The following is a 27925-nucleotide window of genomic DNA, read 5'->3' as shown; positions in this document are numbered from 1 at the left end:
AGACTTTTGGACATATTTTTGTTAAATAGCTATACTGTAACCCAGTATGAAAAATTTCCATCATGCAAAATTATTTACATTTATTTATTTATTTTTCTCTCGTGCGCGCGCAAACACTGGTAAATCTGGGTAAACACCAACAGGGAGGGCTTTGTTTTTCCTCCCTGTCTCCAAGGCGAGAGAAGCGCGAGAAGAAAAGTGAGGCTCCGCGAGCCGCGCTGCTGGAATCCGGATGTGATGAAAATGTTTCAGAGCTGAAGTGTCCCGAGTAAACTTACCGCAGCTGCGCGCCGAAGGCGTCGAGGAGGACCATGTTTTCGACTTTTGCACGTCAAAACCCGTCCGGACCGTCTCGGACCGCGAATGTAGAACAGTGAGAGTCGGGGTGAAGTGTCGGCTGTGAAGTTGTTGTCTTTTATGGTGTTTTTTTTTGTTTGTTTGTTTTTTGTTTTCCCCTCCTGGCGTTTCTGAGGAACGAGCTGAAGGAGGGGAAGGAGGATGGGAATAAGTCACATTTGAGCTGAAGTGAGAGAGTTGTCATGTTTGAAAGGTAAGTGGGACGCAATTTATTCTTTCTTGCTATGAAACAAAAAGAAAGAAAGGGGGAAAAAAGCAAGGCAGACCGTGAACTCTTATAAACTCTTTCAGTAAAGTTTATAGAAAGCGCGCGTGGAGGGAAATTTCCACTAAGTTTTACTGGAGCTCGACGTCACTTTCCTCGGCGTGTGAATAAGCAGTTTGAGTAACGACTTCCATAGTTTTGCTTCGTGTCTGAAAACGCCTCGCAGATTGTGAGACTTATTGCTTTTTTTTTTTTTTTTTGCAGGACTGAGGGCTGAGGAACAGAAGGAGGAACTACTTCTGCTGTTGGAGGTTTATCTTTTTTATTTTTTTGTCTCCCTTCGAAGAGGACGACTGTCTCATGTCCAAGGAGACTGTCCATCCATCAGAAGGGCCGGCGGGTCCAGGACAGGGCCCGCGGCAAGAGACAAGTCCCCTGCTGTTGGCGTCGCACGGTAAGGGAGCACAAGGCAGGCCATTAATCAGTGGCTTTAGGTGTGTGTTCGGCGAATTTAGGTTAATGTCAAGTCTTGGGGTTCCACAGAGGTCTTGTCAGAATGGATAACTTGTATATCATTAAGCGGTGGTGGAATAAATAAAAAGAAAAAAAAAAAAATCCCTAAATGTGGCAATTGTTGGCCTGGCAGCAGCTGGGCAATGGGACTCACTGCCCAGAGTGGCAGGATTGGTGGCGGGCAGCAGGGGTTGTGAAGGAAAAAAAAAAAAAAAAAAGCTTAACCTGAGTCTGCAGAAAAGGAAAGACCATTTTCCAGGTTACACAGCTGATATTCGGACTGGTCCGACCAACCCAAACGGGAATATTAACATTTGGTACAGAAGTCTTTATAGGTAATCTTGTTTTTCGGCGATCAGGAGGTTGTATGTAATTCTAGTGGCCCCCGTAGTGAAGGTTAATAGTTCAGTGGGAGAGACAAAATGAGTTAAAAATGCTTAAATTAATAGCTTTTTTTAAAATCAATATTTTTCATTGTCACATTTCTAATTCTCCTTCTATATCCCAGCGTGGGATTGATGGAGATTAAACAAATTTGGGAACGCTTTTTCTTGTTTAATGTGAGAGTAATGGCATAATAATGCAGGTTTGTCCTCTCAAAGGCTAATAAACTTTAACTTTGTGCAGAACACTGGAAGACAAAGTGATGAAAATAAAACACAACACTTAAAAACAATAAATAAAAGTCACACACAACCATAAAGAAACTGGATTATGAATTCTCTGTAAACAAAATTTTGATCAGAATGGAAATGATCAAACTCAGTTTAATTTATTATGCGATGAATTACTTACTGCAAGTTTCATTTGCAGTTCATATGTGGAGAAGTGAATGCATAAGTGCTCTGACAGCAGCTGAGAGGAACAGATGCATCACGACTGATGCGCCTGTGAGTGTTTTGGGTCGTGCATAAGATCCATGACAGCTCCCTCTGAGTATTGAGCAGAATAAAAACCAATAATTTGAGATCCAAGTCTCCACTATTGGACAAGATCTGCATTTTTGAAGAGTTAGAGTGACCCTTTATGATATCAAATCGCCAAATTGGCAACAGCAATAATTATTTTCATGCCCACTCAGAGGAGGGCAGGGGTATGGAAAACTTTCTGGTGTTTGTGATATGCAGTGATAGATGTTTCTTCAGGAATTTAATTACGAGAAGTACTTGTACTGCTCAGATCAAAGTTTTTTTTTTTTTGTATTTTGGCCACCTTTTATCCAGACAAGCACAGAGAGTACAATAGATAAACCTTGACCTTTAGATTCTTGTAGGTTCTTGCCCAGAGCACTATTCGTTCAAGAACATCCATCACACATCTGTAGCTGGAAAGCTAAAATGTGTGAAACACGTACAGCTCTTGTGTTCATCTAGCTCTCCCTCTGGTTCATCCAATAAACTTGAGATATAAATATACTTGCGTATTCGATTTCGAAACTTTCGTTAAAAAAAATAAACAGGAAACATGAATGACAGTAGCTCTGGGTTGGGATTTTCTTATACTTTCAGGCAACTTTCAGTAAAAGTCATTATCTGTGCGCTAGTCTGAAAGCCTTGATAATGTTTGTGCCTGTTTTTTTTTTTTTTCCTTCATAAAGTTGGAGGAAACACCCTGCTGACTATTAACAGCAACCACACAGCCAATTATATTTTTTAATTAACTTTCCAGTTGCCCCTAAGATTATCACATGTAAAATAAGCTTACCCCCACACCCGCTTTTAATTTTTCTTCAAACAAGCAACAGACCGTTAACCGATCATCATTATGGCACTGTTTCAAAAAGAAAAGGAACAAAAATAAGAAAGTAGGACAAAGTGAGCAATCGCATGGGACTGCTGGATTGTAAATGTATTCCATTTTTGTTTTTGGTGGATTTTCCCCTTCGGTTGATGGTGGATCTGCTTGATATAGGCTGGTTTTAAGTAAATTGTGATGCTTAAATACTCCAATTGATCTCAACATGTGTCCACTTCGAGTTTTCCTATCTTACGCCTCTGACCACTTATCCATCACTGCTTGCAAACTGGATTGTTATTACAGTGAAGAAAAGCTACATCAGGCCTGCTCCATGGTCAAACACTTGATTCAGTTTCACATCAAAGCATTAGTATGCAATAAACAAGCCATAATGTTAAACACAGGAAGCCAATTTGAGATTAAGAGTTTCGTGTGTATGTGCATGGCTATCAGGCCGTTTTTTTTTTCTTAGTTTTTATTTTATTTTTTTGCCTGGATTCTTTCCCAATTTAGATGAATGCAGCCTTTATAGAAGGAAAGGAATATTGGCAGGTAGAGCACACAGGGGAGCACTGGGAGAAAGAAAATGAGATCCAGAGCTCTGGCAGGGACTTTCACCTGAACCATCCCACCATGTCGCACACGTTGCCAGGAGGTTGTTTTTGCTGGCGTGAAAAAGGAGGGCGGCCTTTTGCACCTACAGGTTACACAGCTGATATTCGGTCTGGTACGACCAACCCAAACGGGAATATTAACATTTGGTACAGAAGTGTTTATAGGTAATCTTGTTTCTCGGCGATCAGAAGGTTATGCCCACTTTTGGCCATTAATATGCTGTTGGTTTGCAGATTGTTTAATAATGCTTTGAGCAGTTCACACCATGTAACTTTATTGCATAAAAGAAATAAATTCGAAGCACACCTTTGTTTTTCAGTGTGGATTTTCTCTAATCCTCACATAGATGCATACATCCCCACAAGTATTTGGTTAAAAGTCACTAATCATACACTTTTTTTGTGATCTTTACTTGGGCTATGGCACAGTGCTGCCCCAGTTTGCAACTGTTCTTATCAGAAATAATAGGGGTTTATTTAAATCAATTGATATGTACACACAACATCTACTCACAGAATTCACAAATTTTCATCTATTGCAAGACTAGTGTTCATGGTGTCAGGATCATTACCTTTTTAGAAAACCCATTTGTTTCCAAGTGGGCTGTTGATTTCAGGTGAGGGTGTGTTCTGCATGGACAGATAGCATTGTCCTGTGTGTGCTCCTTATACTTTGTTCATTTGAGACGGATACGTGAAGGTGGAAGCTAACGGTTTAAAAGTGCATACATGTTTTGACGACTTGTTAAGAACACAGCGCTACATAACAACAGTGGATATTATATATATTCCAAAACACCATCGGTATCCAGACAGTGGTCTCGTGTAAACATAGTCCAAGCTATGCCATAAAATTGTTTACTGTACCAGGAAACAAACTCACCTCTTCTGCCATAAAGATGAATCAACCAGATGGATTTTAAACCAAATATTTGTTGGAGTGTATGTATTACGCCACACTCTCTGTATTTCAATAAATTCTTACAAGCCTCACGACAAAATAACTTACTTGCCTATGAGGACTGTATGTAAATATTCATGCAGCTGCAGGAACTTTGATTTTTCATTTTAAGTCATACTTAACATCCACTTCTTGTGACTTCTCTCCCCAGATGCTTGTGACAGTGAATCATCAGGAAGCGCTCCTTCTCCTAGGAAACAATCCGCTGAAGGACAAAGTCACGTGACGGAGGAGAAGCTTAATTATTGCAAGCCTGTGAGGAGTAAGTCTTAATGACTCGGGGAAACTGTGGGTAAACAGCAGTACATCTTTGTGCTATTTTTTTTCTCTCTCTCTAAATAATAAACAATGAGGCGTTTAATTGAAGAGAGTGAAAGTATTTAACATGCCAGATCAGCCTAACTGCTGCAAGTGACTGTTATTCAACATTTGAAACTGCTTAGCTTTTAGTCAGATTTTTTTCTAATGGCAATATTCTCACCTTATAGGAAAAGCTTTTGTTATGCTGTTCCTGTGTTAGGGTCAGTTGGCCAACTAAAATATTAGCTTCACTGTTTCCAATTACAGTAATACCCAGATAGCAGCTCGGCCTCTTGGCAAGTGAGTGTAACATGCCGGCTGTCTTATTCTGACGTTATGACCAAGACTTGGCTCAATTGGCCATTTTTACTTCTTCCAAACCCTCAGCCATGTGTTTTGCAAGATGGGAAATCCGGTTTGTGGTATTGGCCGTCCTCATGTACTCAGACATTGGCCGTCCTCGTGTATCGATTGAGTCCTACATGTAATTTCTTTTACCCGGTGCCAACGTTTACCTCTTCACAGGATGTTATTGCAGACTGGGAAAAGTGTATTTTAGTTGAAGTAACTTCCAGGTTTGCAAAATTGGGGTGGTGGGGAATAGACTTGTCCAGTTCATTAATCATCTGTCTATCATCCATAAATCTGTCTGTCTTTCGTCTATCATCCATCCATTCTTATGTCTGTTCATCAACATTTCTAACTGCATTAGTCCATCCAACTATCCTCTGTCAATCTGTCTGGATGTCCTCTTTTCTTTTTTTATATATTCGCGGGTCTCTTATGTTGGTCCTTTCCTTCCGTCCGTCCATCAACAAACCGCTTGTCAATCATCCAACCAACAACTCGACTGTTTATCCACTTATCAGGTGTAAATTCAGGGTGAACTTTTAATTACATAATTCAGAAATGGACAAATCTGAAATGCTTCGGAGTAAAGTTTTGTGAACTTCTGGAAGCATCTTTCTAATTAGAAACAAAAAGTCTCCCGTAAAAACCTTTCAGCCGTTGCTGCTGCGTACTTTGTGGCATTTCTTCTGGTTCAGACTGGAAACTTTCTCGTGACTCTGATCTAATCATATTGTTTTATGCAAATGTAGAGCACAGCAAGGCTCTGCTAAACAGCAATTTGCCATTGATTTAGAAGCAATTCTAATTAAACCTAGTTGCACAGTAATTCCACTCCATGCAAAGATATAGATTGCAGGTCACAGAGTGAAACGCGACTAAAAGGCTTTGTGTATGCGTGCTTCATTGTTCCTGAGAGGAGTGAGATGTGACAACATGGGCTAATAGCAGCTGATTGCTGCTGTAATAAGGATCGTGTTTTCATTTAACACCATTCTTGACTACAGGTCTCTTTTGTTTCACAGTTGTTAACTTTTCCAGAGTGCCCTTTTCCTCCTTCTTTCTTTTCTTTTGTTTGTTATTAAGCTTAATCACTTAGCTGTGGCTTATTTACCAGAGGAGGAAAAAAAATAATTATAAAATAAAATATGTTATTAAGTCAAAATGGTGCAATGAAGTTCAAGTTTACTTTTAGGTCTTGGATATCACTTTTGACTTGGAATTGATTTTACCCCTTTAAGTTGAGAATCCATTTTGGCTGAGTTAACTTAGCTTATTTATATCACTGAGTCCCATGGGCTCACTGTAGTTTAGCTGTGTTCGGGGGGTGCTATGCTTGCTGCTAGGGATAATTGAGAGCCCTCTCCACCGCAGAAACAGGAAATCAATAAGAAATCATCTGCCTGCCTACATCTGAGCCTTTGCGCTTTTCTTTTCCCCCGGCTGTCTGATTTAGAACTTGTGTACTGTATCTGGACAATAAGTTTTCTCTACAAGAGGAAGTCCATTATGGTGTTTTGATAACAACAGCGATCCCATTTCAGCTCCAATAACACTGTTTTGACAGGTCAGCCATTACATCAGCTGGATCGGTCCTCTTGAAGTGAGTTCCTAAAGTTGGCCAGCAGTTGCATAACTACAGGGCACTCGTAGGACACAGGGTGCAATCGCAGGAATTAGTAGTGAATGGTGATCGTAGAGAGCTGTAAAATAAACTAACCTATTTCAAATAAGAATGATATTACAAAGTCTGAAATTTGTCTGTCTGGAAAAAAGGAGAAAGGAATTGAAACTTCTTTTTTGTATACTTCAGTATTGTCTTAAAAATCCATATTTTAATCTAATCCCTCTGAATTCTTCTTGTAGTTGTAACCAGAAGAACTACAAAGTATCTATACTTTAAAATTGTCTAAAAAGTTTAAACTTTTCCCATTAAAAAAAATGTCTATGACCCTTGGAGAGCCCTCTGGTTTGTTAGACGGCAGTGTTCGCTGCCTTTCTCAGAGAATCGTCCGTCACTCGATCTGCCATCCAGGGTGAGGTGGGAGAATTCCTCTGGGGAGAGAGACATCCTTCAATGCTCTTACGGCTGATATCTCTGCAAACAGTGCCTTTCCTCTCGAGCCACCGTCTCAGAATAAATCACTCCCACCTCAAAATAAAGGCTTCAAGTCTTGCCTTTGTGTGAATCTCAGATTGGACTCATTGGTGCCACACGTTTGAGTTTATTACCTTTTAAGAAGAGTTGACCTTTTTGAAATGAACTTTGTGACCTTCCACACCCCTCGCATAATAGACGCAGAACGGATTTAATCGGACAGGACTGCACAATTTTACTCGACTTTGTAAATGCACACGTTGGATACACGAGATGTTTATCCGGTGTTGATTCCGACACCGCAATCACCCCATGCATTACCTTATGCGCCTTTCAAAGAGCCTGGGGCACTTTGAGACTTTTAACCTCATGTCAGTTTGCTTTTCTTTGAGTCTTTATGCCAGTTATTAGAGGTCTGTGCTGATTGTTGTTTTGCAAGATTCATATCTTTATTGTAATCCCTGGAGCTCTGTCTTTGCAGAAAAACTGCCTCCAAAGCATAGGCCTATCACAAACTGCACCGTAATTTTCAAGTGATTACTTACCAGTGGGTCATGGAATCAAAAACTGTATAAATAGGGTGAAATGCTAGTGCAGGGGTTGATTAAAACGGTCATTGTAATTCTACCTCTGTTGTAATTATTTTCTCATTGTCTTGCAGCAAATAGATTTCATATGGGAAATTTCAAGTGTGTTAATTAGCATATTTTACTCAAAGTGCCCAAGACTGTTCACCATTTTTTTTTCTTTAAGATAGCCAAAGTAGTTGAGCCAATTGATTAGATATGCATACCTCAATTCCTAATTATTTAAGTGCACATTAAAAAGAAGGGTACACATACAGATTTTAATCATTAAAGAGTCTTTTTCTGTTTCTCATTTCGATTCAAACTGAAAGCTGGTCATAGGTACTTATATCCTGTAAAGTTATAAACACTCAAACTTTAGTGTATGTAATTTAATAAATGAACACAAAGTGCAGCGTATTTGAAAATACAAGCCTGAAAGGTGTGGTCTGCATTTGCATTCACCTTCCTGCCCAGATCTGCTCTTTGAAGAAGCTTAGTTTCATTCACTAAAACTTATACTTCTCAGTGGGTGTGATAACTGTAATCCACCACACGTTGCCATTTGCATTCAATAAAAAATAATAGTTTATATCTCCCATGGCCAAAGAATGTTCTTGTTGTCCTCCAGCAAATTGCTGATGTTCTCTTAAGAACAAAAACACATAAATGCTACACAGGTGGTACAAATTAGGTGCTTTTTTGCATGTAATTGTTTGTATTAAATTTTAGTTGGTTGTGGTTAAGTAATGTAGGATAGAAAATGCCTGTAAAAGGTTCAAAGTTTTTTATTTGTAAAAATGTTAAAGTTCAACTTCACAGTGATACATTTGAATGTTTTTTAGGTCAGGAAAGCCCAATGAATCGTTCACAGTATGTGCTTGGAATGTGACAGGCAAAGGTGAAGTTCCTGTATGTTTGGAAAACCTCAGCAAGTTTCCAGCTTTCAGATTCTTTTTTTTTCCATATAAATAAAAACAACAAATAATCAAAATTCTCAGGCGTAAAGCACATGTTGTGAACTGCCAAAAACAATGACAGTGTCATTGCCTTTTTCAATCCACTCATACATGGGGATGGGTGTCCAAAAAAGAACAAAAAAAATCAACTAGTTGAAATGACAGCAGCACAGGGGGTATTACTAGGCCCCTAACAAGGTTTTGGCTCCAACATTAAGGTTAAAACCCTTTTCTATTATGAGATCTCTGCTGATGTCACCCCACTAGCCCCGAACCCCCCGAGCTTCCAACTCCGTGGCCCCTCCGTGTTTGCAGGTTCAGCGTCTCTCTGTTAGGTCATTTGGAGCACCCCCTCCACCCAGCCTTCCCTACCCCGATCAGTGAAGGGTGACCAGGGACCACGGGTTGGCTGCCGTCCAGACACACAGAACCACAGCTGACACTGCCACCACTGCCGCCCACCCCCGTTTTCTCTTTCAGGCTAGAGCTAAAATCAATACAGGCGTCTCTGTGTTTTAAAAGCCACTCAGAGGCAGACGAACACCTCTGTCCCAAAGGTTGATCTCTCAGCTTAAGGTCTTGATTGGCATCTCTAAGACAGGAGGCACTGACCCACAGCTGTCCCATTAGCAGCGGGTTAATGCTGAGATTGATACAGAGCAAATAAAGGAACTGGGTGTGGGGGTATTTTGATAGACTGCCTAACCCCTTTCTGACCCGGAGAAGGACCTCTGTGGTATATTTGTGCCCATTTCTGACTTTCCGAATACAGTTTTTTTTATGTGTTGTTCTTTTTGACCCCTGTGTGCATATAGGACAGTGTGAGCCCGCCTTCCGTTGAATTTAAACGAAAAAAAAAAAGAAAACGGCAAGTTTCCCTCCCTGGAGGGAGAAGTTGAAGCTGTGTGGAAAAACTGAGTCACAGATGTAACTGAAATTGAAAATATAGCCCTCCGTTTTCTTTCCTTCCCTTTCCCCTCATTCTCCCTTGCTCCCGAGTTTTGTTTTAAGTCGTCAGAGAAGAGAGGGTGGAGCACGACTTTTGGCGTATGAAGCCTGGCAGCAACCTCAGGCCTGCTCTGAGTCACATCATAACTGATCTTTGTAAAAATTGTGGTAGTTGGCCGTTTAAGGCCTAATTCAAAGAAATATGTGCAGGGAAGAACAAAAATACTTAAAACTTAATCAATTGCTTAAATTTATCTAAGGATTAGTAGAACAAGGGTAGCATTGAGATTCTGTATGATAATGTGACACACAGCATGCGTGAGGTATTTGGAAAATAATTTATGTTTAAACAATAACCTCTGTGAATACACATTTGTGAGTCTTGCCACAGATTTTTTCAGAGGCCTGGATTACAGATTTGGCACAAGAGGTCTCCACAATTGATATAACACTGCATTGTGGTGACATGTGTTTCTTTCAAACTTTCAACTTATTGGCCAAAATCAAAAATAAAAGCATTTGAACAACCTATAAAGCTCGGTATGGTAATCGGCTGTGTGTGTGTGTCCCTACACCCTCTGAAATACTTTTCATACATCTCAGATCTCTATTTGCAAAACTTTTAGAAGGTGCATTATTTTCCCAATTATGTGCCTAGTTTGCTTTTTACGCTAAATCCAGACAAATTGTAATGAGATTAGAGAAAATTCTGCTTTGTGTTGCATAGTCAGGACTCAAATTACCGACGTGCCAAATTTCACACAGCAGTGAAGAACAGAGACGTCAGTAACGGCAGATTTTGCAGGGTCTGGCGTATAAATCACCTTCCCTTGACAAATTTAAAATGAAAGACGGCATTTCATTGGCCGATTTGGTTATTTTAGATAGCAGTCAAACAAATTACCTTGGGAGAATGTTCCATTTTTGAAATCAAAGGATAATTGATGATACCCCACCCCAGCCCAGTACGATAGCCCGTTCCACCCCTTTCCCAGCATGCACACCTTACCACTTGTGCTGAGAGGTTCATTTCGCCAAATCAAGCTCTCGTCTTTCAAGATGCCTTTGCTGCCGTTAAATGTAATTAAGCAGAACAAGGTCCGAGGGGGTTATTTTTTCCACTTAATCAGCAGCAAAATTTGAAATTAGTAAATCCCTGACACGCTTTCTCTTTTTGTGTTGGATAGAAGCGACAGCTGCGGAACAAGTAAAGGAAGTGTCACTTCCCCCAGTGTGTCGGATAAGTCAAATATAAGAGAGCGTTCTAGAGAACTAAAACAACGAAAGGATATGAGTCTGTGGCTATTTAAAATCAGTTAAACTGTTTGTCGGAGTGACCCAGAGCAGCAGAAAAATGCGGAAGAAGGTGATGTTTCCTGTTCAAATGAGATGCAAAGCAATATGATCAGCCTTGACAGGTGAAGACAGTTAATAGAGTTCCATGTCTGGCCACCGCACACACCCAGCATGTCATTTCTGCTGATGAGGATCCAATATCAGAGCAGGTAATTTAGCTTTCTTCAGCAATCATTATCGTCTGAACACCATCATTTTATCTAGAATAAATACAAAACATTGTCTGCCTGTAAATGAACTGACAGGGCAAGGATTGCTGGTTGATGGCCGGAATCACTTTTTTTTTTCTTACTGTCTATTGGAACAGATGACATTTCTGTTAACCCGTGTCAGGTCGCCAATCAGTTTGTGTGAACACTGAAGAACAGAGTTCTTGTTGGAGTTGGATAGCTTGCTATCTAATTTTTCTATTTAAGGTCACCTTTACAGCAGACATTTCACATCTATTATTACTAGGACCTTTTATTCTTTTCTTAAGACATCACATGTTTGTTTTTAGATTTGAATTATGCCAATATCCCCTCAAGAGCTATATCATCATTCATAATAATTATCTGTGACATTTAAAAATCCCTTTATTTTTTATTTTGTATATTTAAGGATAAGAACCTCCTCTCTCTGTTTTTGTGGTTTGACCAGCCAATTTAGACTGACCTAATCAGGTTGTCATTCTTTGTTCCTGAGGACTGGAACATGTAAAGGAATGAAGAAAAACAGCTCTTCTAAAATCCCTTGGTTTTGAGTTATTCCAGTTCAGGCCTCAAGATTTGTCCATAACATTTAGCTGATTTTTCAAAATGTTTTTGTTGGTTTTACTCATTGTGTTTTATAGACCAAAAATGGTGGAAAGATCTTATTCTGGAAATATTTTGCAAATGCAAATCATTTTTTTCTATCCTGTGATGGACTGACAACCAATCCAGGGTGAATACTGGATATTGTCACATCTATTCCCACACTTTATATCTTAAATAATAATCATGTCTGTGATTCGTTTTCTCTAGCTCACTCCCCAAAAAAAGAGGATAATTGTGACAAGAACACACAGGGAGTTGTACTATTTGTCTTGTTCAAATGGAGAAAACAGCTGAGTCAAAGAAACATTGCCAGTTTTCTGTGAACTTCTCTCCTTGGAAAATCCATCATCCGTTTTACATCTTTTGGTTCCTCTGATTGGGTTTTTATGTATCTAACTTTAGCTCATTCTGCTCAAATAAAAACAACTCTGGACTGAAAAGAAAGTGATTTGGTGCTTTTAAAAAAAATCATTTTAAGTAGGTTTGAACTAATTCAAAGATAAAGTCAGATTTTTAAGGATTTAGCCAAACTTAAAAACAGAGGGGAAAATATTTGCCTATTCCTTTCGCATTCCACGCAGTCGGTGCATCTGTGCTTTCAAATTTTATGGGATGCTTGAACGTTGTTCCACATATTAAGTTTTTTGTAGCCCATTCCTTTCAAAACCTCTTTTTTTCCAAAATAAAGAAAGTCCTTGTCTCAGAGTTTAGAAGGTCAGACAGTAAACGAGGCTTTGATACGCCCAAGGAAAATTACAATCAGAGCCCTTTTGTAATAACATTCATTGCACTATTTTTCTGTCTCTGCGTGTCCCCCTCCGCTCTCTCTGCTGCGTAATTCCCTTGGTTTTGCGTCTATAAATACGACTGGGGAAGATGTATAATTTCTAATGAGAAAATGTATCCCTTTGGATTGAAAGCAGGGGTTTTTCCACACCACTGTTTGTTAGGAGGAGAGATGATACCTCAGGCTGTTTTGGCAGCGAGCGGAGGCGGGGGTGGCAGTCAGTGGTAAGAGGAGTCTGACTAGGTCATTGCACATTTGCAAATTAGCATTTCAATCATGCAGGTACGCGGCCCATTCAGGCAGAAAATATACATGTTTTTTCTAATACGTGGCATATAAAGATAAACAAGGCACAGGGCCTGCCTGTGTGGCTCCTAACTAACAGTAAAGGTGCTCGCATATTCTATTCAGTGTAAATTCACAAAACTCGCTGCGGTGTGTAATAACGGCTATTAGGAGATGACTACAAGATCTGGATTGGGGTGTTTTATTTGGTGGGACTGATGTGACATTTGAATAACTGTATGCTGTCTATGATGGGCATTCTAATAAGCCTGAGCAAACACCTTTTGCCCGTTTCTCCCTGTCTCGGGGGCATTAATATTAAAAAGGACCAAGCTTTAGAACTGCGGATCTACTGTGATTGTTCAATCTGCTCCTCGCCTTTACCTGCGACTTCTCATGCAGCGCTGTGCAAATGAGAATCTCCATACCGCCCTGTTTGACCTTTTGTGGTCTATTTTCATGCTCCCAACTATTTTAGAATGCTTGTTTATACAGCTTTGTTTCAATTGACATGTATGCGTGCATACATGTATGCATATTTCACCTTGATGCGTGGGTGTGTGTATGTGAGGGCCTCCTCTTCTTCTTCTCCTCTCTCGTTTCGGTGCAGTTTCCAGCTCCCTCCTGTAGGACCTATTTTTCTGTGCCAAAAATGAGGTGTTTATACAGAATACTTGGTTTTACATACAGCGTGATCCCCCTCCGCCCCATCCACCCCTGCACTCCCGTTCTCTTCAGGCACTCCGCCGTGTGGTCCCTGTGTGGCGCAGCCACTGAAGACTCTGTGACAAATAGCAATTATATTTGTGTGTTCTTCATGAATCCATCAAGCGCTGGCCTTTTAAAAATGCTCCCCAGATATTTGAGGCTGTCAGCTACTAGTAGCTGGGACCAAATTGGGATGCTGCTTAGACAGTCAAGAACCACTCAGCCCCTAGTTTCCCCTGTGATGTGTGTGACAGCGTGTGTAGGGGAATACCATGTTTTATTCAACTACAAACGTACACCCTCAACAGTTGTTGATGTGCTGGAAATAGGGCAGTTACAAGTCCAATTTGAAGCTTGCGTGTGTGTACGTTGCGTGCGGATGTCCAGCTCTTCCTCCAAAACATGCGGTTCCGGTGCCTGCGGTTGGGCTGTGTTCATTCAGTCATTTCAGGACTCTATTGCTTTCTTAGAAGATTGTTGGACTTTTTTTTTTTAACTGAACTTAATGCGAAAGTTACCAAGATGTAAGTTTCACATCTTGGTATTGGCTGTAGTTGGGATAATGCAGATCTCTGTAGACCCAAATGAAATTTTTCACAAAAGTAACTTTAAAGTATCTTTAGATGAAATATCAGACTATATTATTTCAAAATATATTACCACAAAATGGAATTAGTAGAAACTGAGTCCTAAGAGTTTTGGTATTTCAGACTCAATGAGGCTGTATGCCTCATTTATAACCCCAAAAGTAACAAAATACAGATTGCATAAAAACTTTGAACATTTTAAAACTGTAAAATCTTAATTACATTATTGCTGTATGAAATGAGTTATTTGAATAGCAAAAGTATGCCATCAATAATGTCAAAAACAGTATTTCGGTATTGTATATTTCACTGAATTAATGTTCTCTGGAATATCATTATCAATGACAATATAGTTTTGTCAGTCAGGAACAAACAAAAGTGTAAAATGTAATTTCTACTTTAGTTTCCCATTACTAGACTAAAGTGCACAGTGAAAAGTTTTAATGGAATCCAATTCTACAGTTTCTCCTCATTTCTGCTTTTTCTCATTATCTCTTCATTTGTCTCCTGGTGACTGTACGAGTCTGTCATTGCCATCTTTGACAGTATGATCATTATTATGATCAATGATTATGAATATTGCTCCATTGTGTCCATTAATCTCAGTCTCCATTTTCAGCAGGTTAAAAATAAAAGACTGCCACTGTGTGATTACTATCCAAACCGAGGACCTGCTACCGAAAAGCAGAACTCCGCTGAGCTTAGCCACTTCTGTGGCGCTCTGCACTGTGTCTGAAACCCGACTAACCGCTTATGTACTCTAATTTTTACTTGGTGGTTTCTTAATAAGTATTTATACGTAGGGAAATTGGAAGGTTGACTTCCTGCAAAGGGAAGGCAATTATGCCTCCCAGTCTTCTTTGGCTGTTTTTATGCATCGACGTGGGTTTGAATGTGAGGGTCCATGCGGCTGCTTCACTTAAGCTAAATAACGGAAAATGGCTGTTATTAAGCTTATTATGGCACTTTACAAATTGGACAAAAAACTGCTTTGATATAGAGATAAGTTTGTTATATTTTATTCAGTACATAAAGCTTTGAGATAATCTTTTTGTTGTCATTGTATCTGATGTACAGGAGCTTAGTGTCATGTGTAATAATTAAACATTATGTTTAATAATAAACATGGGTTTATTTAATGTGCAGACGTCCTGAGCCATCACTCATTGTGTTAAATTTAGCTAATTTTAAGTAAATCATGTTTTAAACTGTTTGTGTAAATAAAATGTGTGAAATGGTTTTGTATCCATCCATTGCTACGTGTTTATTTGAGTTCAGGGCACATAGTCACCGGGTCCAGTAGGGAGAACTCGGTTGGCTCTTTCCCCCAACGGCACTCTGTTCTGGCTAGATGCTGAAATCCACCTCAATTGTCCTAAATATGGTCCTTGTGATGCCGTGACTGTATTCCATTGGTTATAGCAATGCAAAATGATGTTATATGTGAAATTTACTTTTGGTATTTTGAGATCACAACTGTATGCAAAAATACCAACGAAGCTCATGTTTCATTTAGTCATAATTTTCAACTTCATGCACAAACTCTTCAGGTTGTTTGATAGTTCTTTAAGTTCCATAAAGCTGGAGGAAACGTCTGAGCTCCGAATCATAATAAAGAACCAAAAAGGGAGAAAGGAAAAAAAAGACAAAAAAGTTCATATTTGACAGGAATAAAATAAAACTGTCTGTTTAATTTGTTTTGACAAAGAGATTGCCATAAGATTTTATTGCATGAAAACCCAAATACAATGGAAAAAAAACAATCAGCAATATCACCCAGAAAATTACACTTTTAATTTTTTTTTTTTTTCACTATGATCCTTCGGATTCAAACACGTTTTTCTCTCCAACAAAACACATCAATTCGGATGTGCTTGTAGTTTATTCCTGGATATATAAATATAAAAAAAATATTCCTCTGTCAGCTCCCAAAGCTTCGCAAACTGTGATAACACTGCGATTGCACACTGTGCTGACATTGATAAACAAGACCAAAATTGACTACATAAGTGGGGGGAAGAAAAAGGAAAGTTACACTTATTAAAAACGTGTTAAAAGCAGCAACAGAGCAACAGATGTACCCTCTTGCGATTCCCCTTGTTAAGAATGATTCAGTGTCTCCATACGTTGTCATGGACAGGGTTCTTTTGGCTTTTTGTCTTTCGGAGATGAAAAATCCAACAACCTGGCCTTAAAATCACTGCATAATGAATTCTGTGGTGTGCCATGCAGTTGTCTAATTCAAATTGCATGAAATCCTGATCCCCAAAGTCTGTATTTGTTTATTAAAGCAGCACGCAGACGCCTGCAGGAGGAGAAGGCGAAAGCCCAGAGTGCGTATTTAATTGCTTTGTTTTACATCCACATTCACGTCCGGCCTCTCCCAGGGTGATGTGTTGTTAAAAACTGCAAGGCCCCATTCCCACACTCCTGCTCTCTTGTTAACTGTAATTGCACTTGTTGGTGAGCTGACAGAAAGAAAATAAAGATGGAAACAAATTACCAGAATCGCATTAACGTCCATGTGTGCATCCACTTAGGAAAATGTGGGGGTTTTTTTGGGGTTTTTTTTGGAGGGGAACATATGGAAGCTTGCAAAGGTTTGCATTACAACAGCTGGTAAATGTGACCGAATATAAAGTTTAGTTGCAATAATGCCTTATAGACAATGCATATAAGGCCTAAAATAAGTAAGAAGGGTTCACTCGGAGAAACTTAAAAAAAAAAAGAAAAAAAAAAGGAGATGAATAATTCAGAAAATCTGGCAGCGTGTGCACATGTACCGTAGCTCTGATGTGCAGGGAAGCTAAAGCAGGAGTTAACTCCCAGTAGAGCTGAATGTGCAAGGTGTTCCTCTCAGTGAAATGCCACCTCCTTTTTCCTCACTCGCATCCTTCCTTTTCCTTCTTATCAGACAGGTTGCTGTCTCTTGGCTTTCTGCGACTGTCACACACGCACTTAGAAAGTCTGGTTGAGGCCATCTATGAGCTTTCAGAGGAGAGAAGATCATTACCGTTGCAGACAGCAGCCATTTTACAAATTTGTACACTATCACAGGCTGCCTTTCCTCCTTTTTTTTTCACTCTAATAATCTCTTCGTCTCACGCCGACTTAACTCACCAAGGAGCTGCTGCCACAAATGTGTTTGACTACACAGGTGGCTTTCATGATTCTTTCACATGTGAAGTTGTACGTTTCTGCTCTTCGCTCGCTTTTTTGGGTTTGAAATATTAGTCACACGACTGACATTATCTTGTTAAGAGTGGTGGTAGATAAAGTGCAAGATGCAAGGAGGGCTGAAAGTTTAAGAATTTCCTAAATAGTTTAAGTTCCATTTTTTTTATATATATATATATTCACAATACCTATTAATAAACATTGACATGGTAATATATAAAAATGTAGCCAGGTGCCTATACTCCCATCAGTTTTTCTAAGTGGCATTGCATATTATTGCTTTAAGTTATTATGACAAATTAATATGCCCAACAAAAGTTTGAGCCATAGCAGCAACAACAAAAAAAGCTCTATAAATCAAGAAAACATGGCGTTATAATTCTATTATTGAATGTTGCCTTGCTGATGTTAATCGCAACTAAGCAATATTTTCTTGACTCCCTACTTTCCTTCATTGAACTGTGATTCAGCATCCAACATGTTGTGCAGCTCTGAAGACAACAAGGAGCTCAAAATGACATCCTGTCACTTTATTTTGAACAGCCCAGCCTCGGTCCGAGTCTGATCTGAAACCAGCGCCTTCTGAGGAGGCAGAGCGAGAGACTGCCAAGGACCAAAATGGCTCTCCCCACAACAGCTCCGGCACGCCCGCAGCGACAAACGCCAACGGAATCTCCACCAGTGTTGGCAGCCCCAATGGCACGAGGACGTGCACCTGCGGCGCCGTTGTCGGGGCGAGCGCGGCGGGCAGGTTGGGCCCCGGGCATGCGCCGCCGACAGCCACGCCACAGACAGAGCAGCCCAGGAGGCAGCCGTCCACGCCCGTGTCTCACAGGGTGCAGAGGAAGCTGAAGTCCAGCTTGTCGGTCAACAGTGACAGCAGCAGACGGAGCAAAGGGAGCTCCACGGGCTCGCAGAAACCGCCTTTACCAGAGGGTTAGTAATCAGCACACAATGTTGGCAATTAAAGATTAAAACACAGTACTAATTCAAACTAACTTTTCTAACTTCTAATTCTGTAATTCTGTCTCTTCATCTCAGCTTTTGACGATCCTAATATCATTCTAACTTTGCCAGCAAAGCTTCGAGCAGCAGGGTTCAGTCAGTGGTGGTAACGGCAATTTTGAAAATGGACCTCATGGCCTGTTTAAACACTTGGTATCATTTGGTGTACAGTTTCTCACCCAGTATGCCACCCAAATGATCATAATATTTATCAGAAATTTTGGGGAGAAAATAAAGTTTTCTGATTCTAAGTTGGCTTTTGCTTGATGGCAACAGTTCAGAAAGTTTATGAAGAAAGTATTGACCATATCCTTGTCTTGTTGGCATAAAATCTACATTCATTTTTCTTCACGTAGGAAAATACAAACCTCCTGTCTTACCAGAGTTTGATAAAAGATCAGATGAGCGAAACCAATATGGCAGGAAGCTTGGGGCATTTTCTCGAAGGCTCATGAAGTAATACTCACATCAGCTATCGATAATAAATTCTTACCTTCTCTCACCTTTTAATGATGAAGGTGCCTGACCTCTCGTATTTATCACTCCCGTCAACCAAATGACATCTTATCTGTCTCCCGTGGCTTTTATTTGCCTTAACAATAAGTCAGAGGGTGCGTTGGGCATGCGGGGAAGCCATCACTTTTGTCAGGTGAGAGGCTGAGGTGAGTCCGGTAATGAAGGCGGCTGGCCGGTCTTCTTCCGTCTGGGAGATAGGTGCGAGCGTCTAACGAGACCTGAGAGCACGGGGTGCCTATTATAAGTCGTGACCAACCTTCTTCGGGCCCCTCACACCTCTCTGGGCCCTTTTTGGCTCTCCCCACATCCCATCAGCAACACCTTGGCCCTCATTAGCAGGGCCCGTTGCTCCCCTCTTCAATCTATTGCATTTGGTGGCTGTGGGTTCTCCACCACTTCAGTACGCTTCCCAGGGGATAAGCATATTTTGCTGTTTATTTTATTTGCTTACAAGTCTATTTCAATAAATTGCGTTACGTTAGAGCTTACTGCTAAAGAAAACCCAAGATTCAATTTCAGAAAATCTGAATGTTACTTATCCGTACATAAAAAATGATTTTAGTGGAGAAATGTTATTACTCAAGTCACTGATGCCCTCCACAAAGAAGATAAATCACAAGTGGTCTCTACTGCATAAACTGCAGGTTTTGAAAACGGTATTTAACTATATTAATGGATAATTAGGTGGAAGGAAAAATGTGGTTGAAAAAGTCCCACACGCCAGGGTAATGGCAACCTTGAGGATTGCGAAGCAAAGTTCATTTATGAGCTTAGGTAGAGATTTATAAGGTTTGTACTTGTTCTGGAGCCAGAACATCCAGAACCACTGCAGATGTATATCCACGACAACAGCTCCTACTGTTGGATCGAGGTCACCGCATATAGAGGAACCAGGGAGAGGCTTAGAGTCCAAGTCGCCTGTGGTCCAGTGTGAAGTTTCCACAGAGTTTAGTTGGGGAGTCATGCTATCTGCTGCTGTTGGTCCACTGCGGTTTATCCAAAGTAAGTCCAACCATCTATCAGCAATTCCGCTGCTGACAGGACTTGTTGAGATGCCGAATTCATTTTCCGGCAGTACTCTGCACCTTACTCACTCTGCCAAATGTACCAGTACCTGCTTTTAATGACCATGAAGTGAGTGTGTTCAATTGGCCCTCACTGGACCCAACAATGCAAGTTCACTGAAGGTTGTCATCAAAGCAACACATCAGTAGTGCTGATGGTACAGTGGTACAGTAATTTATGCAAGTAGCCCAGGTCAATTGTTGAGTGTGTATACTGTACACACAGTATGCACTGTACTTTTCTAACTTTTTTCTACTACACAGACTTAAAAGCACCAATTTCCCTTGCTTTCAAGTTTCCGGATTGTTGAAAATACTTACATGCTGCCCTTTGACCTTTATTGGCTTACCCCTCCATGGCTTGATTCAGTGACTCAAATCAGCAGCCTTCCCCAGGATTGTGTATGTCTTAACTTTACATTTTATATTCAAATTGTATTCACACTGTTTATTCTAAGGCACCTTAGAGCCCTTATGCACCTGCTGTGGAAAACAGATTATTTTGGATTGTTGAACTGGCTGTAAACTTTAACCATCTAAATTAATCAAAATAAATGCTTGAAATATATCCCTTTGCTGCTCTAAGGTTGAATTAAATATAAACTGTAATTTGATAAAACAAAAAAAACAAACTTCTGTGATTGGAAAATAATTTTAAATCGGGCTGTCAGGTCTTTATTTGATGCATCAGAGCAGAATCCACATAACCAAAAACAAAGGCTGTACCATCATTTTCAATTCTTAAGTTTAGGTAAAAGGCAACCACCAGACATGGTCTCGATGTGTCATGTTTTCCATGTCTTACTTGGTGGGGAAAAAAACAGAGGAGAGGAAGCGCAGAAAATAAAAAAACACTAACCGCTCAACAAGTCTCATTATGGCTTTTGCGTGTTGCCTTTTTGAAGATGCCAGAGCTCTCAGTATCAATATGCTCATTCTCAACTGTTTATTTCCCCCCGGATGGCAGCCAAGCTGTTGTTTGAATGTTTACACGGATTAACATAATCTGTTTGCCTGTGAAATTAGCCTCCTAAACAGCCCCTCTGAACACAGGAAATAAAAGGCGCGAGCTAGCAGAAGCTAGCTCTGGGGACTCTCCCGCTCTGAATGATTCTTGGCACATGCCGTTGGCTCCGGAGCCAACAGCCCCGATGCTTCTGAGCAGCCGTTTAGCAGGCTGCTTTTTGCACAGCGGGGTGGGCCGTCTCAACTCTTGTTGTCTGTATATCGGTTCAGATCTCCAAGCTGCTTTGGCCTCGTTCCGAGATTCAGAGTCAACTACCCCCCCGTTTTTTTTTCTTTCTTTCTCTTCTATTTCCTTGGATGTTTTTACGCCTTGTCTCAGTCATACATTATAAAAGGGCCGGCTTTTAAGTCCTATGTGGTAGACCTTCACCATCCGACCCACATGGTCACTGAGGCTTTGTCTCATCACCCTCTCCTGCTTTCTTTTTTTTTTTTTTCGCCCTCCTCTTTGAGGGTTTCGATGTTTTGCACAGCTTGCCGCTCCGAGGCCCATCCAGCTTGTTTTGTGTCATGCCGCTCCCCTTTATTTTTTTGATGTCAGCTTTCCACACGTCTCTTACTATTTCCTCAGAGACGCCTGGACGCCAGTTTTCGGGCTTCATCTCCACCGACTGACATTAAACAGGAGCGTTGTCAATGTGTGCTGCGCTCAGTCTGTCCGTCGGATGGCTTCTCTCCGTCTCCACCCGTCTTTCTCGAATGTTTTCTCGCCGATCTGTGCCTCACGTCCACCTCTCTTGTGAGCAGTGTACGACCCTCTCTTGGTTCCCCTCCCTCCGTCTCCTCCTCCTTGCTGGCTTTGTAAGATCCAGACTAATCGCTGGTGCTGAATTATACATCCAAGTGAATAGCTGAGATGGCTGTCCACTGCTTAATGTCTGTGTACTGTTTTTGTATCATACTCAAAGTCTACTGTTGCACTGTTGGCATGGCTATACCCTCTGGGTGTTTCAGAGTTTGTTAAGCTGAACTTTAAAGTTTGGAGCTGGTTTCTTCGGAGCCCTTGCAGTTCACTGCCAGTAAACAGAAGAACAAGCCACATTTTCTGTCTGCCAAGTTCTCTGGGTGTAGATGCAGCACCCTGCAAAATATTTATACCCTTTGAACATTTTTTCACATTATTTCATTTTACATTCAGTCGTCATTGTTCTTAGTTTTTTCCCCCCTGGCTCTTTATAGATGCATCAGTTTCAAATTTCTTTTAAAAAAGTATTTTAAGAAACATAAGTCATGAAATTCTGTCAGGGCTGCAGCGAACAGGTTATTCTGATTATATAAACGGATAAACAACATCGGCACATTTGAGCCAGGTGAAACTAAAGCAAGGCGATGTTTTTTTTTATTATTATTCATTCATTTGTTTTTTTTAAGATTAATACATTTTAAGATATTCACAGAACAAATTAATAGGAGTAAATTACGCACAGATTTACTCGCAAAAATCGTAATACTGCTGAAGAAAATTTGTTTAATTGGATTTAATTTGGCTTTAACAGAGTAAAGTGGTTGGAAAATCTTGGGTTGGCAAATATTCAGATTTTTTGTCATTTAAAAAAAAGTAAAATGTATATATATAATTTTCCTTTCACCTTACAGCCTGAATTATGCTCTATCTGTCTGCCACTTAGAAATACCATAGATAAGCCTTAAGCTTTGTGGTTTAATGTGACAAAATGTGGGAAACTTCAAGGGGTGTGAATACTTTGCGAAGTTCTGCGAGTTCTCATGCATCTTCCATCACCGCCCGTGTCGAGGCCTCAGATAAGGATAATAAGATGCATTTGAACTTCAGGCGTCCACTCTGACATATACGCAAGCTCTTCCTTGTTTCATATTCCTCTCGCTATCTTGTTTGTATCAGTCTGTACTTCTGGTCAGCTCTGCAGCCCTCAGCACTGCAAAATTACAGGAGGAGGGGATCAAAAAAAAAAAATTCTTTCTACTTTGATTAATCAAACATGAACATTCAGTGGGGCTCAGTTCGCCTTCCCTGTTCTGTCCTCCGCTCTCTGCACCGTTTTTTTTCCCCCCTCTAACCCAATCAGTAACAGGCACTTCTGACGGCTGGAGATGGGCTGATGAAAGTCATGCAAATGCAGTCTGTTTGTAATGCTATTTTTCCCCGCATCCATCCACATCATCTCTCTTTAACACTCCAAAGCAGTGGCGCGGCTCTGAACTCTGATCAAAAAAAAAAAAAGAAACAGCTGCGAGGAGTGTGTGCCAGGTTCACTTACAGAAAGACTTATAGTTCAACAACAGAACTTCTTGGAACTTCTCGAGTGCTGAAGAGAGTTGGATAACATTCATTTTATGTATTTATACTTTCCGTTTTGATGTATTTGTTTTAATATTTTTAGATTGCAAATACTTATACCCTTTAACCTCTTTTAACAATTTAAGTTGTATCCACTGACATTTCTGTTTTTTTTTTTATTGGGATTTTATGCAATACCTGTAGCAGCGTGAAAAAGTTTGACGTTTTGTTTCAGTATTTTCAGGTTTTTGGGTAAGTTTTGAAAAAACAATGAGGGTGTGTAAAAATATACCTTGCTTTTAAGTCTCCTCCTTACCTCCCTTGTTGTTCCTTCCAGCCTTTTTATTGCCTTTCCAGCTGCTTAAAAAGCATCCCCACAGCATAATGCTGCCACCACCTCATATTGAACACGGTGGGTTCATCAAATTATCATATTTAACATCAAAACCGCTTGAATTTGAGAGAATTACTTTGTCCTCACTACTGTGTGTCCTATTGGTCAATACTTTTCAGATTTATGAGTGTTAATGGGAAAATTTGTAACTCAAACAGGGTTTCTTGATTGCAGCAAAGCAACAAACTGTATTCCTGCCTCACATGCACTAAACGTGTGCACGAGGAGGTTAAATGTTAATCAGAGGTCTAAGTGTTTCCAGGATTAATTCACCTATTTAGCCGAGTCAGACTCTTAGACATTGATAATCATCTTTGTTTGATCAACCCTAAGGCTTGCATGATAATGCCACAATTACTTAACAGCCCCGTTAATAAAAACTGTTTTTTTATTTTCTTGTTTCTCGCCATTCCTTCCTTCTTAGCTAAAATCACTTGTTAACCACAGTCTTGCTGTGTCTCTTCTTTAGGCATGCTTGTCACACTTTTCACTTGTTTTCAACACAGTTTTTCTTTATATGAATGAAGACAATGTTTTACTTTGGTTGTCTACAGAAAAATATTTCAATAAGTTACATAATTTTCTTTTTGTGTGTGTATTCATTCACATTCCGTGTGTCACCTCACCCACCTCACCTCTTGGCACCCTGCCTGGCTGTGGCTCGCACTCAGACTGCTGTGTTCACTGCATCCTCGCCTGTCTCTTCTGTGAGTTCCTGACGCTCTGCAACATGGTGGTGGCCCAGGCCTCCTGCGGCGCGTGCACCTCCGAGGCCTGCTGCTGCTGCTGCACCGACGACATGGGTGACGACTGCAACTGCCCCTGTGACATGGACTGTGGCATCATGGACGCCTGCTGCGAGTCTTCGGATTGCCTGGAAATCTGCATGGAGTGCTGCGGCATCTGCTTCCCCACATAGGTTTGCTGGGACATATAAACATGTGCATCCCAATAAATGAATCATCAAAAAGTTCATTTACTTTGATAATTCAAATAAAAACGCAACAGTTGTCAGATCCATTCCGCAAACACTGATATAGTTAAAAAGTGCTTTAACTATATCATTACAGCTTAGAGCAAACGCTAGCAGAAAAATTCTGCTTATTGAAATATCAGACTTGCATACGACCAACAAATTATAGGCAGCGATTCCAATTAATAGTGTTATCATTTAACAGTGTTGACTCCAAAAACAGGCTGCTGAGTCAATGTGAACAAATAGAAGGTTGAGTGGAAGGAAAAAGTGTGATATAAAAATGCACACAGCACTAATCAATCTTAAGAGGATTACGTGGGGCCACAATACCAGGTTTTTAAAAAATTGATGCATCAGTGAAACACAGCATGGAAGATGTCGATGTGAAAAACCACAGATTACTTTAATAGTGGCCCACCAACTCTTCTGCATTGTTAGCTCTGGTCTTTCTAATCCACACCTTGACTTAGATTCTTTTTAGGATTTAGGCTAGAGTACTTTTCTAAATGATCAAACAGTTTTGGTTCCTTTCCTATTGTGTGCAGGTGCCAAATCCCACTGAAAAATAAAATGGACGCCCACACAAAGCTTGTCACCAAAGAGAACCTTAAATTGACTTTGCTTCATAATCTCTTCAAGAGCAAGATTATCCTAGTTACTTGCATTGTTTTTCTACCACACTTTTTCTTTCCACTCAACTTCCAAATAAAAAAAAAATAGTTGAATATAGCACTATGTGAACAAAGAGACTCTTTGGGGTTCAAAGGACAGAAATAAATAACTGAAATATATCACTGTCTTTGTAATCACTCTATATATTGAGTTTCATCTTGAATTACAGTTATAAATGAACTTTTGGATGATATTCTTATGTATCAAGATGCACGTGTAATGGAACCGCTTCCTTTGAATTGAGCAGAATCATGGAGTTGTGGGTGAAGGAGTTGGACACTGGGCTCAACACAATTAACAGCCCAGCAAAGACTACAAATAATTCACATTTATGAATGTGTCATGTGTTTTAAGTATGTTAACTAATACAGAAAAGCATTTATCATAGGCTGACTTCAAGCATTTTATTGTTGCATTAAGATTGCTGTTCAGTCACATCTTTTTATGCCTCTGTTTAGTCTTATTGGCGATCTAAATGCATTTTGCAGATTTTGTTTCTGTTTTGTTTTCTATACCAGAACAAAACCTTAGATTGCGATTTTAGTCCAGTCAACACTGTAAACAAAAGGGTTTGTGACGGTGAATACATTCCTCATTTCATACTGTAGCTTTATGGATTTCATTAAAACATTATCTACTGTATAGCAGATGAAACTGGTGAAAGTTTTAAGTGTTTCAGGACACTTTTCTGCTACCTTCTGACACAAAACCTAAGGGTGTGATCTGGAATAATTGCATTTGCATTTCTATTTTGAGCATTGGGGGAAAAAAAGATTGTGGAATGAGCAGCACAAAATTGTTAATAAGCTTTGCAAAAAATGTACAAAGTGCTGGAATAATATATATATTTTTTTCTCTGAAGAATCTCATCTCATCATCAGATTTGCAAACATTGGAAAACTGTTTTACTGAAAAAAGAAGCACTTTTTAAATAGTCATTAAGGAGTCTGACCAGCAGAATATTACTCTGTTCTGATATATATATATGTATTCAGACTTTTTGTTTTCCTATGTTAGCCTGTAACAAACCTGTTTTGTCACTTGCGTATGGTACAACTCTCTTTCGTGATGTGTTTGTTTTTGCATAAATATCAAAAGTCACAGATGACAAGAGTTGCCACTTGAGCAGCTTTTGGTTCTCCAGTCACATGAGAATCGAGTGTCACAATAAAATAGTAAACTACTGCAGAGTTAAGCAGTACTCCTCTATTTTCTTCTGTGTATCTCATGATGAGTTTATAGTGATTCACCAGCAGAGCCATTTCCTGTCTTGGAGATCCGCTTTGATGTTGTTTAAGTGATGACACTTAACGCCGGCCTTCATTAGCACTGCTTACCAAACGGTCACAAGAAATGTCCCTTTTTAACGCCATCAAAGATGATGTGCCGTCCTGCACGGCTAGTCTTAGCAGCTCAGTGTTACCAGCACTCTGGGGGTCGGATGTGTCCCTCCTCGCTGGATAATCTGTGGGAAGTAAGCCTCGTTTTCATGTTTGTGACGAGCCCAAACTGAAAATGTGTTACGGGCTACAGCGTGTCAAGAAAACACAACTTAGAAAATGTGAAGAATTCATGTAATAGAAGAAACCTGGTGATATGGTGAATTGTTGTAATGCACCTCTGTAATTTTGATGCCTTTTTGTTTGTGCATTTCATCATTGTGTGTCATTTTTCAGTTTCATAGTTTTGCACATCCTTTGATAACAAGGACATAGAGACAGAAGGGCACGGCAATTTAAGTTGGAAGTTGCCTTATGCAAACATTACCAATGTGATCTACTGTTTTTTGTATGAGCATTGATAATTTGAACATTTCTAAAACTTTTTTTTTTTCTACAAACTGTCGTGACAGGAAAAAAGTAGCAGTTGGCAATTTAGGCAATTCCAAAGCATGACATGTCCACTTCTGTGCATCACAGGTAATGGTATGTTTATTGATGTAAAATGAGTTTTCATTGGCACCAAACTGTGTGAAACACCGCCATTTTGGCTCATTTGTCTGGGCTTATTCGACAAAGGATGGTTTTGCTAAACTGTTCCAGTTTGCTACGGGAACTTTATACGTTTTTCAGGCAGAGGGAAAAATCAGCAATTCTACTCTAACAATGGACACACGTTTCCCTTAAAACCTAACAATCAAGAAAAATCACAAAACCCTTCTGTTTTTAGCCCTAATTGCAGAGCAGCCCTTTTTATTTTATTCTGAAAACTAGTTAAAACCCAACTGGGTTTTAACATGCTTCTCAACCAGACAGACATTTCTGCAAATTTCAAGTGGTTAAACTCCAAAACAAGACTGTAGGGTTCTTACATTAAGATATCGCTGCGCTTCAAATAAATTCATTATTTCAGTCAGTGTCTGTATTATGCCAATGTCCTACATTTGAAATAAAAACCTTTTTTTTTTTTTTTTTTTTTTTTTTTTTTTGCTCTTTAGATGCTGTTTACTCCATTTTTATTGGTTCCTCATGAGATTGCCCCCCACAATCTTGTTATCTCTGGGAGAATCCTAACATCAACATGGGCGCATGATAACCAACATTCTCTGAGGTCTTAGGCGGCAAAGACCTCCTGCTGGTCGGGACAGCAACCTGACCTTTATCCAACATTACCTCCTATTAACCCCTCAATTAACCTTGAGGCCAGGCCCTCTGGTGGAGAATCTGCACTTTCTATTCTCTCTTTATTTGTGCCTCATCACTTTGTGCCCAC

At 40.0% G+C, this 27925-nt stretch overlaps 1 protein-coding gene across 2 annotated transcripts; it reads left to right on the top strand.

Annotated features, from left to right (window-relative positions):
- The first annotated feature begins 260 nt into the window (after positions 1-260).
- mdfic (MyoD family inhibitor domain containing) lies at positions 261-27621 on the top strand. 2 transcript variants are annotated; one of them, XM_055054784.1, is made up of 5 exons: positions 261-550; positions 827-1016; positions 4539-4649; positions 17847-18239; positions 24237-27621. In XM_055054784.1, exons 2-5 carry the CDS (start codon positions 923-925, stop codon positions 24482-24484), a joined length of 846 nt encoding a protein of 281 aa, XP_054910759.1. In that variant the 5' UTR covers positions 261-550; positions 827-922; the 3' UTR covers positions 24485-27621. The 2 variants fall into 2 exon arrangements, with proteins under 2 accessions (XP_054910759.1, XP_054910760.1); XM_055054785.1 differs by having other exon boundaries at positions 23509-24344.
- The last annotated feature ends 304 nt before the right edge of the window (positions 27622-27925 follow it).

This window comes from Poeciliopsis prolifica, unplaced genomic scaffold (assembly GCF_027474105.1).
Source record: "Poeciliopsis prolifica strain line A6 unplaced genomic scaffold, Auburn_PproV2 SCAFFOLD040, whole genome shotgun sequence".
NCBI lineage: Eukaryota > Metazoa > Chordata > Actinopteri > Cyprinodontiformes > Poeciliidae > Poeciliopsis > Poeciliopsis prolifica.
The sequence above is the reverse complement of the archived record's forward strand: the minus strand, read 5'-3'. Positions and strand labels throughout refer to the sequence as shown.

Bases quoted from the DNA above. Each gene is read 5' to 3' on its own strand.
- mdfic (XM_055054784.1), top strand. From the start codon at position 923: ATGTCCAAGGAGACTGTCCATCCATCAGAAGGGCCGGCGGGTCCAGGA. The intron at 1,017-4,538 runs GTAAGGGAGCAC...TTCTCTCCCCAG, and splicing joins CCTGCTGTTGGCGTCGCACG to ATGCTTGTGACAGTGAATCA. The intron at 18,240-24,236 runs GTTAGTAATCAG...GCTCGCACTCAG, and splicing joins GAAACCGCCTTTACCAGAGG to ACTGCTGTGTTCACTGCATC.